The 15,662-nt window shown below is 53.3% G+C and overlaps 4 protein-coding genes across 13 annotated transcripts in view; 1 reads left to right on the plus strand and 3 right to left on the minus strand.

Moving 5' to 3' along the window:
• Positions 1–1,545, plus strand: part of Crlf1 (cytokine receptor like factor 1) — an 11,052-nt gene extending 9,507 nt beyond the window's left edge. The window contains exons 7-9 of the mRNA XM_028786175.1: positions 761–948; positions 1,048–1,090; positions 1,286–1,545. Coding sequence (XP_028642008.1) covers positions 761–948; positions 1,048–1,090; positions 1,286–1,299 — 245 coding nt within the window. The 3' untranslated portion in view covers positions 1,300–1,545. The remainder of the gene's footprint in view (positions 1–760; positions 949–1,047; positions 1,091–1,285) is intronic.
• A 182-nt stretch (positions 1,546–1,727) lies between these two features.
• Positions 1,728–4,185, minus strand: Rex1bd (required for excision 1-B domain containing). 2 transcript variants are annotated; one of them, XM_028786141.1, is made up of 6 exons: positions 4,095–4,185; positions 3,930–4,012; positions 3,219–3,423; positions 2,440–2,516; positions 2,211–2,331; positions 1,728–1,948 (listed from the first exon to the last, which is right to left on the minus strand). In XM_028786141.1, exons 1-5 carry the CDS (start codon positions 4,164–4,166, stop codon positions 2,232–2,234), a joined length of 537 nt encoding a protein of 178 aa, XP_028641974.1. In that variant the 5' UTR covers positions 4,167–4,185; the 3' UTR covers positions 1,728–1,948; positions 2,211–2,231. The 2 variants fall into 2 exon arrangements, with proteins under 2 accessions (XP_028641974.1, XP_028641975.1); XM_028786142.1 differs by lacking the exon at positions 2,211–2,331.
• A 1,238-nt stretch (positions 4,186–5,423) lies between these two features.
• The window catches only part of Uba52 (ubiquitin A-52 residue ribosomal protein fusion product 1), an 18,832-nt gene continuing 8,593 nt past the window's right edge, over positions 5,424–15,662 (minus strand). Inside the window, exons 1-4 of one of the 6 annotated variants that reach the window (XM_028786102.1) lie at positions 7,848–7,933; positions 7,011–7,124; positions 6,792–6,878; positions 5,424–5,689 (exon numbers count right to left, since the gene is read on the minus strand). In XM_028786102.1, coding sequence (XP_028641935.1) covers positions 5,493–5,689; positions 6,792–6,878; positions 7,011–7,113 — 387 coding nt within the window. In that variant the 5' untranslated portion in view covers positions 7,114–7,124; positions 7,848–7,933 and the 3' untranslated portion in view covers positions 5,424–5,492. Of the gene's footprint in view, positions 5,690–6,791; positions 6,879–7,010; positions 7,125–7,504; positions 7,525–7,821; positions 7,934–15,662 lie in introns of those variants that run through there. The other 5 variants (XM_028786105.1, XM_028786104.1, XM_028786103.1 and 2 more) reach the window with 5 other exon arrangements.
• Kxd1 (KxDL motif containing 1) overlaps positions 10,603–15,662 on the minus strand; it is a 14,363-nt gene continuing 9,303 nt past the window's right edge. For 3 of the 4 annotated variants that reach the window (XM_028786100.1, XM_028786098.1, XM_028786099.1), the window contains exons 3-5: positions 15,378–15,596; positions 12,629–12,675; positions 10,603–11,358 (exon numbers count right to left, since the gene is read on the minus strand). In XM_028786100.1, the coding sequence (XP_028641933.1) occupies positions 11,126–11,358; positions 12,629–12,675; positions 15,378–15,596 (499 nt within the window). In that variant the 3' untranslated portion in view covers positions 10,603–11,125. The remainder of the gene's footprint in view (positions 11,359–12,628; positions 12,676–15,377; positions 15,597–15,662) is intronic. The other variant, XM_028786101.1, reaches the window with a different exon arrangement.

A 15,662-nucleotide genomic window follows, 5' to 3' on the forward strand; every position in this document is an offset into this window, starting at 1 on the left:
ACCCGAGCATTCTGACAGGCTTATCTTGGGGAACACCCCCCCCCCCCCGTCTGTGCTTGCTGTCTGTCTCCATTTCTGTCATTTACTTTCCCAGAGCCCTTTTAAAAAACGTTTTTAATATAACTAAACTTTTAAAATTGTTTGTTTTTGTGTGATGTGTGTGCCTTTGTGAGCGTGCACACACGTGAAGGTCAGAGAACTTTTGTGAGTAGGTTCCTTCCACCATGTGGGACTAGGGCTGGGCTGGCGACAAGCACAGTTACCCACTGCGCCATCTCACTAGCCCTTCACCCCCCACTTCCCACCCCGTTTGGATAGTCACAGGTAATCTAAGGTAAATCTCTGGCTTTAGTTTCGCAGCTATCCTGCCTCAGCCTACCAAGTGCTTTGCCACCACGTTTGTGGGAGGGGCTCTCTTCCCAGTGACTGGGAGTACAGTTCCAGGATCTCTGCTTTCTGGGTCTTTGTCTTGGTTTGTCCCTTGCTTTGTCCGTGTCCCTAGAGTCTCTATCTGGCCCCGCTTAATTTCCATTGCTTTCCTTTCCGGCCGAATACTCGGTTTTGCCTCCCAGTGATTTGACTCCCTCCTTTGCCCATCTCCATCACTGTGGCTTCGCCATCCTTCTGGGTGACGCTGTGTCCACGCCTGACACCTTTCCTAACTTTGCCCTGCCGAAGCTGGTCTTTGGTATGGGAGGTCGCCGTCCCGCGCGCGCCTCCTGCCGGCCGCGCCCCGACACTGCCGCTCCACTCTCTTTAGAGCGCCCGGGCCCGGGCGGCGGGGTGTGCGAGCCGCGGGGCGGCGAGCCCAGCTCGGGCCCGGTGCGGCGCGAGCTCAAGCAGTTCCTTGGCTGGCTCAAGAAGCACGCGTACTGCTCGAACCTTAGCTTCCGCCTGTACGACCAGTGGCGTGCTTGGATGCAGAAGTCACACAAGACCCGAAACCAGGTAGGAAAGTGGGGGAGGCTTGCGTGGGGGTGAAGGAGCTGATGAGAGGGACCCGGGTGTGCCGCCTCCACAACACTGCGTTCTTCTTTCCAAGCACAGGACGAGGGGATCCTGCCCTCGGGCAGACGGGGTGCGGCGAGAGGTAAGGGGGTCGGGTGAGTGGGGATTGGGGGAGTCTAGATAAGGCCTTTCCCCTCCCTCGATGTTGCTCAAAGGAATCTCTTAGCACTCATGTAGCTTGTATAAACACCTACTGCAAAGAAGTGCCAGGTTTTACTGCAGCAAGGTGCAAGACTGGCAGGCTCCAGGCTTAGTGTGGCCTCTTTTCTGCCCTCAGGTCCTGCCGGCTAAACTCTAAGGATAGGCCTGCTGGATGCAGACCTGGAGGCTCTCGTGAACTGGAGCAGCTCTGTACCATCACTTTGGGACAAGGAAGAAACATACCAGGGGCTGGGGCACAATGAGCTCCCACAAACAGTTTTGATCCACGTGATAGTCAACCTTGGATGTACCCCAAAGTGGGTAGGGTTGGAGTAATGACCTTAGTTATGCAGGGCCCTTCCAGAGTCTCTTTAAATAAATGAATTGTTCAGGTTCCCTGATGGCCAGTGTGTTCTGGGGGGGGGGGGTGGCACCCTCCCCAAATTTCAATCCTGTTTCCTAGAACACTACCTGTCCTGAACTCCTTGGGAGTGTGAAATCTTACACCTGCTCTCCCTGTTCCCTGGGGAATCCTCCCCACAAGATGGCCGACCCATCCCAAGATACAGAGCCGATGGGAAAGTTGCAGAGGGAGAATTCTTTATTGCGTGCGGCGCATTGGAGGGCAGCCCAGCAGGGCACGACCTCAGCCAGCTGGCGGTCAGGGCTGGGCTGGACGCCATGGGCCTCTTTTCCCGTCTTCCTCTGGTCCCTGGGGAGCCGCCCTCACTCTACAGATTCGGCATCAAACCTGAGTTCCTGCAGAACCTCGCTGACCGCCTCCATGGTTTTAATTACCCTACAAGAGCGGATGGAAACTATAAATAAAACCCAGATGGGGTGAATTAGCTGAGCTGCACAGCTAGCGGGGAGGGGGGCTATGGCAAGCCCTGGGCCCTCCTGCCTGCTGCCAAACCTCAAGCCCAGCCTGGGAGCATGCCCAGGAGGCTGGGTGGCTCGGTGGGTCACCGTGGGCTCATGGGAAAGGCCATGGTGGGGGGAAGGGGTGCATGTCACACATAAGTTGGGATGTCTGTGCATGCCTGCCTATGCTTACAGACCTGCAAGAGAACTGCAGGGGTTCACACGGGAGCAAGCGTGGCTGTGGGCATGGTCAGACTCCTGAAAGCACTGGAAACTGTAGGCGACATGATACCCATGCACATTCTGGGAAGCATGCATCTGGGAACACCAGGGTGCAGGTCTGAGTGACTGCCCTCTCTAGGTCAGCTCTGGGTGGACCCAAAGTGCTAGTCTAAGCTGGCAGGCCACGGGGCCCACAGGTCTCACTTTATTTTCAGCTGGTGCAACTTTTCAGGGTCCTGTTCTGACACTCCTGGTGTCCCCATCACCTGCAGCAGCGCCACCTGAAGGGAAAAATGGGAGTTACAGTAGACAAAAGCCACACAGGGAAGGAGGGCCATGAGTGGATCCCAAGGAAAGTGAGGCATGAGTGAGAGGGATCACAAGGTTTGCTTTTAGGGCTCTCCTGTGGTAGGCGGTACAGACTATGGTCATAGTTTGGAAAAGCCAGGGAGTGGTGGCAGGTGTGGTAGGTGTGGCCTCCACCGTAGTGGCGGGATAGAGAGAGTTCTAATTCCTGGATGGAAATAAATCTGGGACTCTGTAGAGTTTGGGATTCTGCACTAAGAATTTCAGACTGAAGAGACATGTGTGTGGTTTACAGTGGGCAAGCTCCTCCCCTGCTAACATTGGCTGTAAGGTTAGGGTAGGTGGAACCTTGGGATCTGGGTCAAGGACCAAGGATGAGAAGTGTCTGAGGATGTTTGTGGAAGCAGTAGTTTGTGGGTTCCAACAGTGATAACTCAGAGTTGGAGAGGGGAGGGACTCAGCCACAATGGTCAACACGTTGGGTCCCCAGAGTTCTTAAGCTACAGAGGGGCTGGTATAATTAATCAAAATCTGGGAGGGAAATGCAGGCAGACAGAAAAGAGAGAGAGAGAGGGCCCAAATGCATCGACATGTGTGGCAAAAATAGTAGTAGGTCGGGGTGGCTGGGAATGGGTTGTGGCCCATGCCCCACTCTGAAGGAGAGGTGGTGGTCTTACCGTGGCCAGGCGCGTCTGTTCTAGCTCCTGCAGGCTGCGCACGTGGCGGGCGAGCACCGGTTGCGCTCGAGGCCCCGCCAACTCTGCTTCCACTGCCAGTACCTCCCGCGAGGCAGCGGCGAAAGCCTGCGTCACCTCGTGCACGACACTCCGGTAACTCGGGAAGTCATGGTGCAGATCACTGAGCAGGTACTGACGGTGAGCTCTGCGGTGGGCGGGGAGGATGCTGAACCAACAACCCTGACTCGCAGACCACGCTCCCTGCTCCAGCCACCTGGAAGATCCACCCAACTCGGAGACAAACCTGAACCCCACAGACTGGGCGACCTGCAGTCAGAATAGCTAGAGCTTACCCATCTCTGCGAGGGGAGGGGTCTGGCAGAGGGTCACCACAGCGCTCCCCAGGCCACGCCCACAGTCACATTCTGCTCCACCCTGCTACTACCGGCCACACTCCCAGCTCTACCTCCCGCGAGTAGACTCTCCTCCAGACACGTTTCAGCGTCACCGACCCCTTTACCCACCGTCCATACCCCCTCCTCCCGGCTGCCGCGCTCCCGCATCTCCTGGCTCAGATCTCATCTGTCTCCCCAATTCTTCCGACCAAGTCCACAACCTAGGTCTCCCCCGCCATGCCAGCCGCCTCCCCGCAGGTTCCCCTCTAGCAAGCTGTCCCGAGGCCCGCCCCCTCTTCCAGCCCAGCCGGCTCACTGGTCCAGACGGCGGAAGGCCTGTGCGCGTTCGTTCTGCAGCTGCTGGACCCTCTGTACCAGAGTAGCGATCGGGGCGTCTCTCTATTGGGGTGTGGAGCCGTGAAGTCGGGTCCCCGCGCCCGCCCCGATGCCCCGCGCCCGTCCCACCCGCATCCAGGCTCACCCAGGCCCACGCGGACTCTGCAGACTCGGAGCTGTCGGCAGCAGCCAGCACCTCTGCAGCAGCGGTGAGCATGACTACGCAATCAAGTGGCACTTTGAGAACGGCCGCTGCGCCCCCTGCCGGCCCGGAGGTCCACAACCAACCTGCGCGGGAAGCCGGCTGCCTTTGAATTCTAGTTCTGTAGGTACTAGTTCAGGACTCCGTGTACACCCGCCGGACCCTCGCGACCAGTGGGGACCAAATAGGGTCAGAGTCGAAGGCCACAAGTATTTCTGTTTACAAATGTAGCTGGGGGATAGACCGGAACCAGCGGCTGAGTACTGGACCCAATGCGTCACCTCACTCACACAAATCAATTCAGATCACACCTTGGAAATGGGATGCAAGGCAGGGTATGCCCTCAATCCCAGCACTGCTGAGACAGATTTCTGGGGGTTTGAGCCCAGCCAAAAATAAAACAAAGTTGGGCCTACTTTTAAGTGGTCTGTGCAAAAGCTGAGGCAGGAGAATGTTCTGAAAGGCTCCTTCCCCAGGTGACATTATGTAATGATGGCTGCAAACACATGGATTTGCGCAAGCTGCTGGCAAACAGGTTCAAACCCACAGAACCTCTCAAATGACTGGATACCTGAAGTCAATTGCAATCATAGCGCCCCCCTTCTCCTGCCCCCAGCTCTCCGTATGATGGGCCAAAGCGACCCCAGGACCAGGTACACCCATGCAAATGTGCCTGATACTAAATCCAAAGACAGACAGGACGGTCTCACAAGCCCACAAAGTGTGCGTCTGCAATCCCTGGTGCCATGGCTGACATGTCAAGGCTGATGGGGAATCCAGGAACCTAACTTGCACATGCAGTACTGAATTGGGTGAACTCCCCCTGCAAAGACCCTAAACTGCGGTCTCCACACATCAGAGCCCAGACCGTAAGATCTCAATGTGGCCAGAGCCTGCTTCCCCATGCTAGCTCCTCACAGCAGTACTGTGTCTCCACCTTTATGTGGGTTCATGGTCAAGTTTTTTGTTTTTGTTTTCTGAGACAGAGCTTCTCTGTGTAGACCAGGCTGGCCTTGAATTCAGAAATCCGCCTGTCTCTGCCTCCCAAGTGCTGGGATTAAAGGCGTGCGCCACCACCGCCCGGCTCATGGTCGTTTTAACCAGTGGTTCACCTGGCAGCCAACAGTTCACAATTTCAGGTGGGCACAGGCCTATCTGCCACCCCAGCCTGCAAGGTTCAAGGGCAACCTGGGCTACACGGTGAGATCCCCTTCTGACTGGGATCCCCCCTCCCCGCCTACCCCTGAACAGAACAGTCACTTTGCACACCAATTACTGCTCCAGTCGATGGAAGGGGACTTTATTTGGTCCCGGGGTCACAGGCTAGGTATGGCCCCAGTTTTATTTGACCTTCTTCTTGGGGCGCAGGTTGTTGGTATGGCCGCACTTCTTCTTGCGGCAATTGACTGCACGGGGGTGCAGGCGTGCGTAGCACTTGCGGCAGATCATCTTGTCACAGTTGTACTTCTGGGCAAGCTGACGAAGGGATGGCTCAATGATGCCACCGCGCAGGCGCAGCACCAGGTGCAGGGTGGATTCTGGCAAAGAGGACAAGGAGATCAGGGAAGGACCTCACACAGGACAGTGAGGTGGGCTGCCCAAAGACTCCACGGAGCATACCCTAAAGAGGCTCCTCCACAGGGGGTAGACTGTAAAGAGAGTACTGGGGCCGGAAGAAGGGGTGGGACACCATGGGATTGGGATGTCAGGCATCTAGGAAGCAGCAGGGAGCTTTACAGGTCCTGTGCAAGCACAAGTCACACCGGACAAGAAACAAGCCCAGTGGAGGCCAGCCCCACAGCCATTCAGCACAGCAAGCATCCATCCCCAGGGCTACACTCAGGCTCAGACCCATGCCAACACAGCCAGCACAGGCAGCCAGACCTTTCATCTGAGCACATGGGAGGCAAGGTGATGCAGAATGTGTGAGTGTGGTGTTGGGTGACAGGGACACAACACAGGAATGAGTTAGTAAAAATGGGTTTGCGGCTGGGCGGTGGTGGCCCACGCCTTTAATCCCAGCACTTGGGAGGCAGAGGTAGGCGGATCGGGGGCTGGTGAGATGGCTCAGTGGTTAAGAGCACTGACTGCTCTTCCAGAGATCATGAGTTCAAATCCCAGCAACCACATGGTGGCTCACAACCATCTGTAAAGATATCTGATACCCTCTTGTGGGGTGCCTGAAGACAGCTACAGTGTACTTACATATAATAAATAACAATTTTTTAAAAAAATTAAAAAATCGCGATCCGGGCAGTGGTGGCGCACGCCTTTAATCCCAGCACTTGGGAGGCAGAGGCAGGTGGATTTCTGAGTTCGAGGCCAGCCTGGTCTACAGACTGAGTTCCAGGACAGCCAGGGTTACACAGAGAAACCCTGTCTCGAAAAACCAAAAAAAAAAGGGTTTGAGGCTAACATCAGCTACAAGGAGTTCCAGACAACTTGGGCTAAGTTGACACTTAGCCTCAAAGCAAACAACAAAAACAGAAGCAAAGGCTTGGCAAGTAGGGAGGGGCACACAGATGAGTCTGTCTAGTGACCTGGGCTCAATCCCTGAAGCTCACACGAGGTTAGAAAGGAACTGATTCCAATATGCCAGCCTCCCACCTACAAATACTAGCCAAGTAAAATGGCCCTTACCTTTCTGGATGTTGTAGTCGGACAGGGTGCGGCCATCCTCCAGCTGTTTACCAGCGAATATCAGCCTCTGCTGGTCAGGTGGGATGCCTGTGCACGGGAAAAACCAGGCTGGCAACAGCTCCTTGCAGCAGGAGCTAGTACGACCCCGGTCACTCAGAGGCAACCAAAGTCCTTAAGCACTCCCGTCCCCAGGACAAAGCCCCGAACAGCACAACCCACCTTCCTTGTCTTGGATCTTGGCCTTGACGTTCTCGATGGTGTCACTGGGCTCGACCTCAAGAGTGATGGTCTTGCCCGTCAGGGTCTTCACGAAGATCTGCATGTTGGCGTCTGCTACACAGTAGAGGGAACCGCATGAGTTACATGTTGACACGGCCGAGGGCCATCACCGTACTAACCACCTAAGACTGCTTCTCAGCTACCTTTACTACCACAAAGCCCTATCCTGCTGCGGACTGAGGATCAGTAGTCCCACTCTGTCCAGTCTCAACTTTCCCAGTCACCACCACCTGGTGGGGCGGGAAGTCCCACCAAAAACCATCCCACCGCAGCAAGAAGCCGTCCTTTCCCCTCCAACCGAAGGCTCGAACAGCAAACCGTTTTCTCAGTAGGGCAGGCTAGACTCACTACGACCTACTTCTCAAGTGCTGAAGTGAGAGCAGTGCACCACGACACACATTTTCGAGTTTTTTTTTTTTAAGACCAGGTCTAACCTAGGCAAACTTTATAGCCGTGGGTGGCCACAAGCCCCCAAACACAGGCTGGCCCTGAACCCCCTCTGTAGCCAACACTGGAACCGAACACCCAGTATATCTCAGGACAGGCCCAGAACTCCCTCCGCAGCTCGGGTCAGAGCTCTTGGTCTTTCTGCCCGCAGCTCCCGGGCTGGACTGCCGCGTGCCCGCCGCGCTCCAGGTCCTGGCGGTCGAGTCCCACCGAGCATGCGCGGCGCCGAAGCGGCGCCCGCAGACACCTACAGTCCCCTCGCCGGTCCCCGCCGTGTCCCCGCCCCGGCCCAGCCGCCACCAGCCTGTCGGCGACGCAGCCGCCACCAACCCGCTCGGCCGCCTCGTTGAAGAGAAAGAGGACAGCGGAACCGGAAACCCCCTAGTCTCCTCTCAGGGCGCCTGCGCACTGAGCACGCTGTGCGTCGACGTCACAATCCGCGCCGCACGTCGTCCCGCCCCGGGCTTCGCCGGGCGCCATGTTGGGTCCTGGCAAGAGAAGCCCGACTGTCTGGAGCCGCTTCCGGGCGGAGCTTTGCCCTCGGCACCTGAGCGATAGCCGCTCTTGCGGAAGTGTCTGCGCTGCCTTCCCGGCGCGGACAGGTTTTTGTTTAACTGAGGTGTAGCTAGCGTTGTGCTGTCACCGCGCCAGGCGGACTGCGGTGAGTACGTACCAGGCCGGCTGGGGTTCAGAGTAAGCCACTTTCTCCAAAGCCAGCGAGAAGACTCAGCGAGTAAAGGCACTTTACCATCGTGGTGGAGGCAGAGAACCTACTGGAGTTGTTCGCCGACTTTAACCGGCATGTACACGCAAAAGAAGTGAATCCTAGCAGTTGGGGGCAGAAGCCGCGGATATCTGGAAGTTCAAGGCCTGTGTGGTTCACAGAGTTCCATACCAGCCATAGTGTGATCCTGTTTCAGACAAAAACGATACAATCACCAGACGCTAGAGAGCTAAATTCGGCTCTTCTTGTTCCTTAACTATTCCCCAGTGCTCTCAGTGCACCAGGCAAAAAGCGGATGTGGAAGTAACTGGAAAAATGCCTTTTATTTTTTTTAATTGAAAATAGGCAGAGGCAGGCGGATCTCTGTGAGTTTGAGGCCAGCCTGGTCTACAGAGTGAGCTCCAGGACAGCCAGGGATACACAGAAAAACCCTGTCTCGAAAAACCTAAAAAAGAAAAAAAAAAAAAAAAAGTAAATAGGCTTTTTCTTTCCCCATACAGTTTACAGATCAGGATTTCCTCACTCCCTTCCTTCTTTCCTTCCTTCCTTTCTTCAAGTCATCCCAGATTCTCCCCAGGTCCCTACTCACTCAAATCCACACCTTTTTAAATTAGAAAACAAGCCAGCAAACAAACAGCTAAAACAAACCAGCACATAAAATAAAACCAGAATAGGATGAGAAACACAGACATAGGCTCACACATTTGTTTGCTTGTTTGTTTTGGTTTTTTGAGACAGGGTTTCTCTTAGGCTTACACATTTGTTTGTTTTTTGTTTGTTTGTTTGTTTTTGGTTTTTCGAGACAGGATTTCTCTTAGGCTAACACATTTATAAAACACAAAGTTGGGAACCATAATATGCAACCAGGACAATGGTTCAGACAAAGCATGAGGCAAACACCTTCAAAATTACAGTTGAGTTCATTTTATGGCCTATCTTTAAAGTGTGGTTTGCATACCCAGTAAGACTCTGTTGGGGAAAATATTTTTTCATTTGCGAATGGCTGTCAATTGGAGAGAGCTGCTGAATTAGGGATGGGTTGTCTTCCCCCCTTAGTACTGCAGCCTTTTCTGGCTTAGACCCCTGCAGATCCTGTGCATGCTGTCACAGTCCGAGTTCACATATGTTAGTCATGCTGGGTTTAGAGGCCTGTTCCTTGGTGTTCTCTATCCCAGAATTTTACAATCTTCCTGCTCCAGTGTCTCTGCACACTGTCCAGTTGTGGGTCTCTTTGTTCCCATCTGTTGAAGGAGTTTATGTCTCTAATGCTGGCTGAGCAAGGCACTGATCTGCTTCCCCACCAGTTGCCAGGTAGAAAACACCTTGTGGGAAGACACTTTTTTTTTCTTTTTTTTGTTTTTTTTTCTAGACAGGGTTTCTCTGTGTAGTCCTGGCTGTCCTGGAACTCACTCTGTAGACCAGGCTGGCGTCGAACTCAGAGATCCGCCTGCCTCTGCCTCCCAAGTGCTGGGATTAAAGGCGTGTACCACCACCGCCCGGCTGTGAAGACACTTTTAGTGACTCAGAAAGTACGTACCTGGTTGTTGGTATATTTTCCCTACTAGTTAAGTGTACCACATGAGTGCTGTACCCGTGGAGACCAGAAGAGAACGCTGACATGGAACTGCAGTTACTGATGACTGTGAGCATCCATATGGATACTGAGAATTGAACCTTTCTCTTCAAAAGCACCCTCTTAACCTCTGAGCCATTTCGGCGACCCTAAAAATATTTTTTATGTGTATAAGTGTGTTGCCTGTTCGTGTGTCTGTGTACAATTAAAATGGCTGGTGCCGTAAGTCCAACAGAGGGTATCATTTGTTCTGGGACTGGAGTTAAAGTTATAATCTTCCATGTGGCGCTGCTGTTTCCTTTTTAATACTACCCTGAAGTGCTGGAGCTGGACCTAGTGCTTGCTTGGCATGGCTCTGTAACCAGGCTATGTCCTGACAAACTATCATTTAAGAGTGGTTCAAGTCCAGGAGATGATTCAGTGAATAAACCTCCTGCTGTGCAAGCCTGAAGACCCAGGCTCAAATCCCTAAAATGCAAGTAAAAGCTGTATGGCATGGTAGCTGGTATCTGCAATCCTAGCTCTAATGTCTAGATAGCAGAAACCAGAAGCCATAGGCCAGGGAGTGGCCACGGCAGGGAGCAAGAGAAGGGAGTTCATAAAGGCAGGCTTTGCCCTCTGACCCCCACTCGCATGTCTCAGGACTCCCATCTGCACAGCCCTGTCTTGGTAGTTCACAGGGTCTGGAGTGTGGCCAGCCTCCTCCAGCAGGGCCCCTTGGAGACATTCTGAACTTGCCCATGGTCTGGGATGTGAGGCCCAAAGACAGAAGCAAGCCACTGCTAGTGTAGTGTTCCCTTTTAACAACAGAGTCTTTATTGATAACTTCCCACCATCTGTAAACATCGGGTACAAAAATATTCCATGGAGCTGTTTTCTAAGGTGACTGGCCAGCTGGAGACGCCTGATGGAGAAGCAGCTCCTCAGTCAAGGCTGCCTCATCTCTAATCTTCTATTCCTCCAGATTTCAACACAACAGGAGAGATGTATTCCACAGAGAGCAGGGAGACCAGAGTTGAGCCAGCAGCTGCCAGTGGGTAGGAACAAGCTCAGCCCCCTGTGTCCACTCAGGGTGAGGGGGACAATCTGGTTTTGGTCTCTGGAATCTTAGAAGCACTGCTCAAAGCTGGTCCAGGCTGAGCTCAAGGTTAGCTTTACCCAGCCCCACCGCCCCAGCTGGGGCTCACGTGGTGGCATAGGGAAGTCCTGCTCTTGGGGGAGTGGCAGGAATTAGGAACCCTGCCTGTGAAAGAATGGAGCAGCAAAGCTGACTGACTGTGACCTAGGAGGACCACGGCTGTGGGAAGGAGGCTATTCTTCATGTGTCTCTTCCTCATCATCTGTCTGGCTGTGGCCATTGATGGCAGGAGAGCCAGGTCGAATGTGTGATAGGTCCTCAAAGCCAGGACTTAGGGATGGTGAGACAGTGTCAGGGCTGGTGTCACAGGAGCCCGTGCTCTGCTCCGAGGTGGCGATGGTTGTGGTGATACTGGGCGGGATAGGGTCTTCATCTTCGTCCTCTAGGAATGATCCCTCTGGGATGTCTGGAGAAGGAACTCCCATGTTGGTCAAGTCACCCCATGCAGATTCCAGGCCCCTAAAACTCTCACCCATGGGGCATGACTCAACCCACTTTACAGAGGAGGAAACTCATCACAGGTCTACCGTGTGTGAGGATGGACTCGAGTAAGCATACCCATCTGTCATCCAGTATAGGAGACAGAGGCAGGAGGAATATAAGGAATCCGAGGCGACCCAGGACTGTATGTAAGATGCTGTCTGAAAGCTGAACACTTGAAACAAAACCAACAAAAGCTGCAGGTTGGCTGGCACAGGCAGAGAGGCTAGGTTTGGCTGTGTATGCACCGGCCCTGCCTGGTATTATCATTCTAGGTGGAGGCAGAAGAATCAGGAGTTCAAGGTCATCTTTAGCTACAAAAGAATTTGAGGTTACTTTAGACCATGTCTTGAAAACACAAAGCAGCTTGGCAGTGGTGGCGCACGCCTTTAATCCCAGCACTTGGGAGGCAGAGGCAGGCGGATTTCTGAGTTCAAGAGTTCGATGCTAGCCTGGTCTACAGAGTGAGTTCCAGGACAGCCAGGGCTACACAGAGAAACCCTGTCTTGAACCCCCCACCACCCCCCCAAAAAAAAAAAGAAAAAGAAAAAAGAAAGAAAACACAAAGCAGCTGGGCAGTGGTGGCGTACGCCTTTAATCCCAGCACTTGGGAGGCAGAGGCAGGTGGATTTCTGAGTTCGAGGCCAGCCTGGTCTACAGAGTGAGTTTTCCAGAAAAGCCAGAGCCACACAGAGAAACCGTGTCTCAAAAAAAAACCAACTCAAGCCAACAAAAAATACACAATGCAAACAAAAGAAACCCAGGAGTTCTGCCTGTCACTGGAACGGACAAAGCCACTCAGGAGGTGAGCAGAGCCTTTGGCATCTCAGGCTCCCCGTGATTCTGCAGCTGTAGACTGAGAGCTGGCTCGGTTTCTCGCCCTCTGGCTCCACCTCATTCACACTCAGATAGTATCACTTCCCTCTGCTCTGGATCTCAGTTTCCTCTTTGTGAAATGGAATGTTCCACCTTTACCTCACACATGCTTGTGAGTGATAGCCTGGTTCACAGGGCTCCTGGGTATGAGAGCAATCACCATCGATTCCTGAAACCAGTCTCCAGCAAGGACACTGCCACCTCTGTAGTCTCACTCACACTGCGGAGGCCTCTCCACCCGCCACCCTGGGGACCCTGGGTAGGCAGCTGTCCAGGCAGACTTCAGATGGCAGCTACAGGGTGGGGTGGGGCACACTTACGGCTGAAGGCCTCTGGGTGCTGCCGGGCCAGCTTCCCCTTCAGTGTCCTATGGAGAAGGGGCAGAGGGTGAGCCACCAGCCTCACTGGCTTTGGGAACTTCCTGCCTGGCTCTCAGTGTTTGGGGCACTTGTCTGCTGCTGTCCCACACCCATGGGTCCTTCTCTCTTCCTAGGCTTGGCCCCAGCAGCCTTTGGGAGACAGGAGGCCTAGGCTGCAACCTAAGCTGTCTGCAGCTGTCTACATTTGTTCCTCCTTTGCCAGCTCCCCGGGGATGGGTTGGAGCTCTCCACTGGGTCTCCTCAGCCCGTGCCCACCTCAGCTGTCCTCCATGAGCTGGGCTGTCGGTCAGCAAGCCCCACAGCCCAGATAACAGGCACCACCTACACTCAACATTTAAAAACTTCATCTTTCTTGGGAGGCCAGCCTGGTCTATAGAGTGAGTTCCAGGACAGCCAGGACTATACAGAAAAACCCTGTCTGGAAAAACAGAAAACAGAAAACAAAAAAAAAAAAAAACCAAATTCATTTTGTCAAGCTGGAGAGATGGCTCAATGGTTACGAGTACTGACTGCTCATCCAGAGTTCCTGAGTTCAACTCCCAGTAAGTACCACATGGTGGTTTCACTACTATCTGTAATGGGATTCGATGCCCTTTCCTTGTGTGTCTGAAGACAGCTACAGTGTACTCACATACCTAAAATAAATAAATCTTTTAAAATTTTCTATCTTGGGGCTCAGCGGTTAAGAGCATTGTCTTCTTCCAGAGATCCTGAGTTCAATTCCCAGCAATGCTCTCTTCTGGGCTCTTCCTGTCTTTAACGCACGCACGCGCATGTGTATGTATGTGTGTGTATGTATGTGTGTGTGTATGTGTGTGTGTGATTTCTGTATGCGGTTATGCATGTGTGCAGGTGCCCAAGGCTACTCCAATCCTCTGGGACAGGAGTCAAAGGCAATTGTGAGCCATCTGCCGTGGGTGCTGGGAACTAACCTCTTGTTCTTTGCAAGAGCAATACCCAATCTCCACATTTAGCCGTATGCACAGCACTGAGCCTGACTTATGTGTGTGATGGGCAAGCACTTTACTCAGCAGTCTCCTCCTCAGACCCCTTTTTTTGCTTTTTGAGACAAAGACTTGCTGGTAGCTTAGGCTGTTCTTGACCTCACTACAGAGCCCGCATTGATGTGGAGATCAAGTTCCTCCTGTCTCAAGCTCCAGTACACAGGCATGTGTCATCACTCCCAGTTGCCTTTATTACCTTGTGAACTAGCTACTGGTTGCTCTGCCCTAAAGTTCTGTACCTCAGGCCTAATAGGCTAGGGAAGGGTCTTCAGAGAACACAGCCCCCTCCCTGACTGTAGCCAGCCTGGAACAGTCACACAGCTGAGGCTCAGCACTTGACACACTGGACTTTTGTCTCCTTTGTGGGGATCTAGGACACAGGCTGCTGTGGTAACTCCTGGGGCTTGAAGAGCTCCTACCTATTACCCACACTCCATGTGAGTCAGCCTGGTGTTCTGGGAGAGAAGTGTGTGTTAAAGGAAAACTAGGAAACACGGGAGCAGAGCACTAGGGAGGCAGAGGCAGGAGGATCTCTGTGACTTTCAAGATAGCCATTGAGACCTTGCTTCAAAAACAAAGCAAAATAACACTAATAAAAGGTATAGACCAGTCTAGAACATCTCAAGACCTCTGGGCAGAATTTACTTTGTCCCCTTAGTTCCCCAGGCCAGAGCCTTGAGCTGAAGGAAAGGACACATGTGTGATCTGGATCCCTTTCTGTGTGGCTGAATCCAGTGCTCACAGAAAGCTCACAACCTGAGCACTGTTTATGTTGCCTAAGAGGACCAAGTAACTTAGCTAAGATCACACAACAGCAAAAGGCAGAAACCCAGAACCTCCTGGTCCAGGGCTGTTTTCACTGCACTTGAAGGAGCTACTCTTGGCTGTTCTGGGTCTGGGCAGCTAGCTGGCTGCAGGCGTGCCCACCGCAGTGATAAGTAAGGCTGTGAAGTACACCCAAAGGAGCATGCTGAGTGCCAAAGAAGTGTGTCCCTCTAACACACACTTCTGTCACGGTCCAAGAGCCAGCATGATTGTGGAAGTCCTGAACCAAACCCTGCTTCTATCCAGGATGTACGGAGCCCAGTGTTCTGCTGGCCAGAGGGCCTGGTCTGTCTATTCAGCTATAACCTCTCCTGACTTGTATTGGGTTCCAGCTATGTAGCACAGATATTAAATAAAAGGGAAAGTCACAATTGGGTGATTAAATGCCCTCAGCTTTGATCCCAGAACTCAGGAAGCAGAGGCAGATGGATCTCTGAGTTTGAGGCCAGCCTGGTCTACAAGAGGGAGTTCCAGAACAGCAAAGGCTATATAGAGAGAAAACCTGTCTCAAAAAGAAGGGGGGGTGGGATATGGGGGAAGATTCACTACTTCCAACTCACTCCCTCAGAGGTCAGATCTGCCTTGTAAAACATCCAGAATTCCCTGGGCTGGCGAAGGCAGAGGGCAGAGCCAGTGGAGAAAAGAGACGGGACCTCAGCGGGGAGGGAGAAGGGGAGAGGGGAGGACAAGGACTTAAGGGATAGGCTTCAGAAGGGACTAAGGAGGCAGAGGCTAGCAAAGGCCCCTGGGGTAGGGTCTTGGAGCTTCAGAGTGGAGGTGCTGGACACCTAAAGAGCGTTGGTGACAGAGAAAGAGCCAACAGTGGGGTATTAGGGGACAGTGGCTTGGGGAAGATGTACTTGTAAGACAGGCTGAGGGAGCATCTGGCTGTGGGACCCCAGAGGAGCTCTAGGGGGAGGGGCCACCTGATCCTTCGGAAAATGCTGTCCAGGTCCCGTTTCATGTCCACCAAGGTGCGGGTATGGTGCACGAAGCGCTCACTCATCTGCTGCAGCCGCACACTGGACAGATTGTTGAAGTTCAGAAGCATCTCGTTTGTTTTCTCGAAGCGGTCCAGCCTAGGGCGAGAGGACAAGGGCCTCTGCATCAGGCCTGGGAGCCCCTCAGCCCGAGCTAACCCCTCA

This window comes from Grammomys surdaster, unplaced genomic scaffold (assembly GCF_004785775.1).
Source record: "Grammomys surdaster isolate TR1022 unplaced genomic scaffold, NIH_TR_1.0 125429, whole genome shotgun sequence".
Lineage (NCBI taxonomy): Eukaryota > Metazoa > Chordata > Mammalia > Rodentia > Muridae > Grammomys > Grammomys surdaster.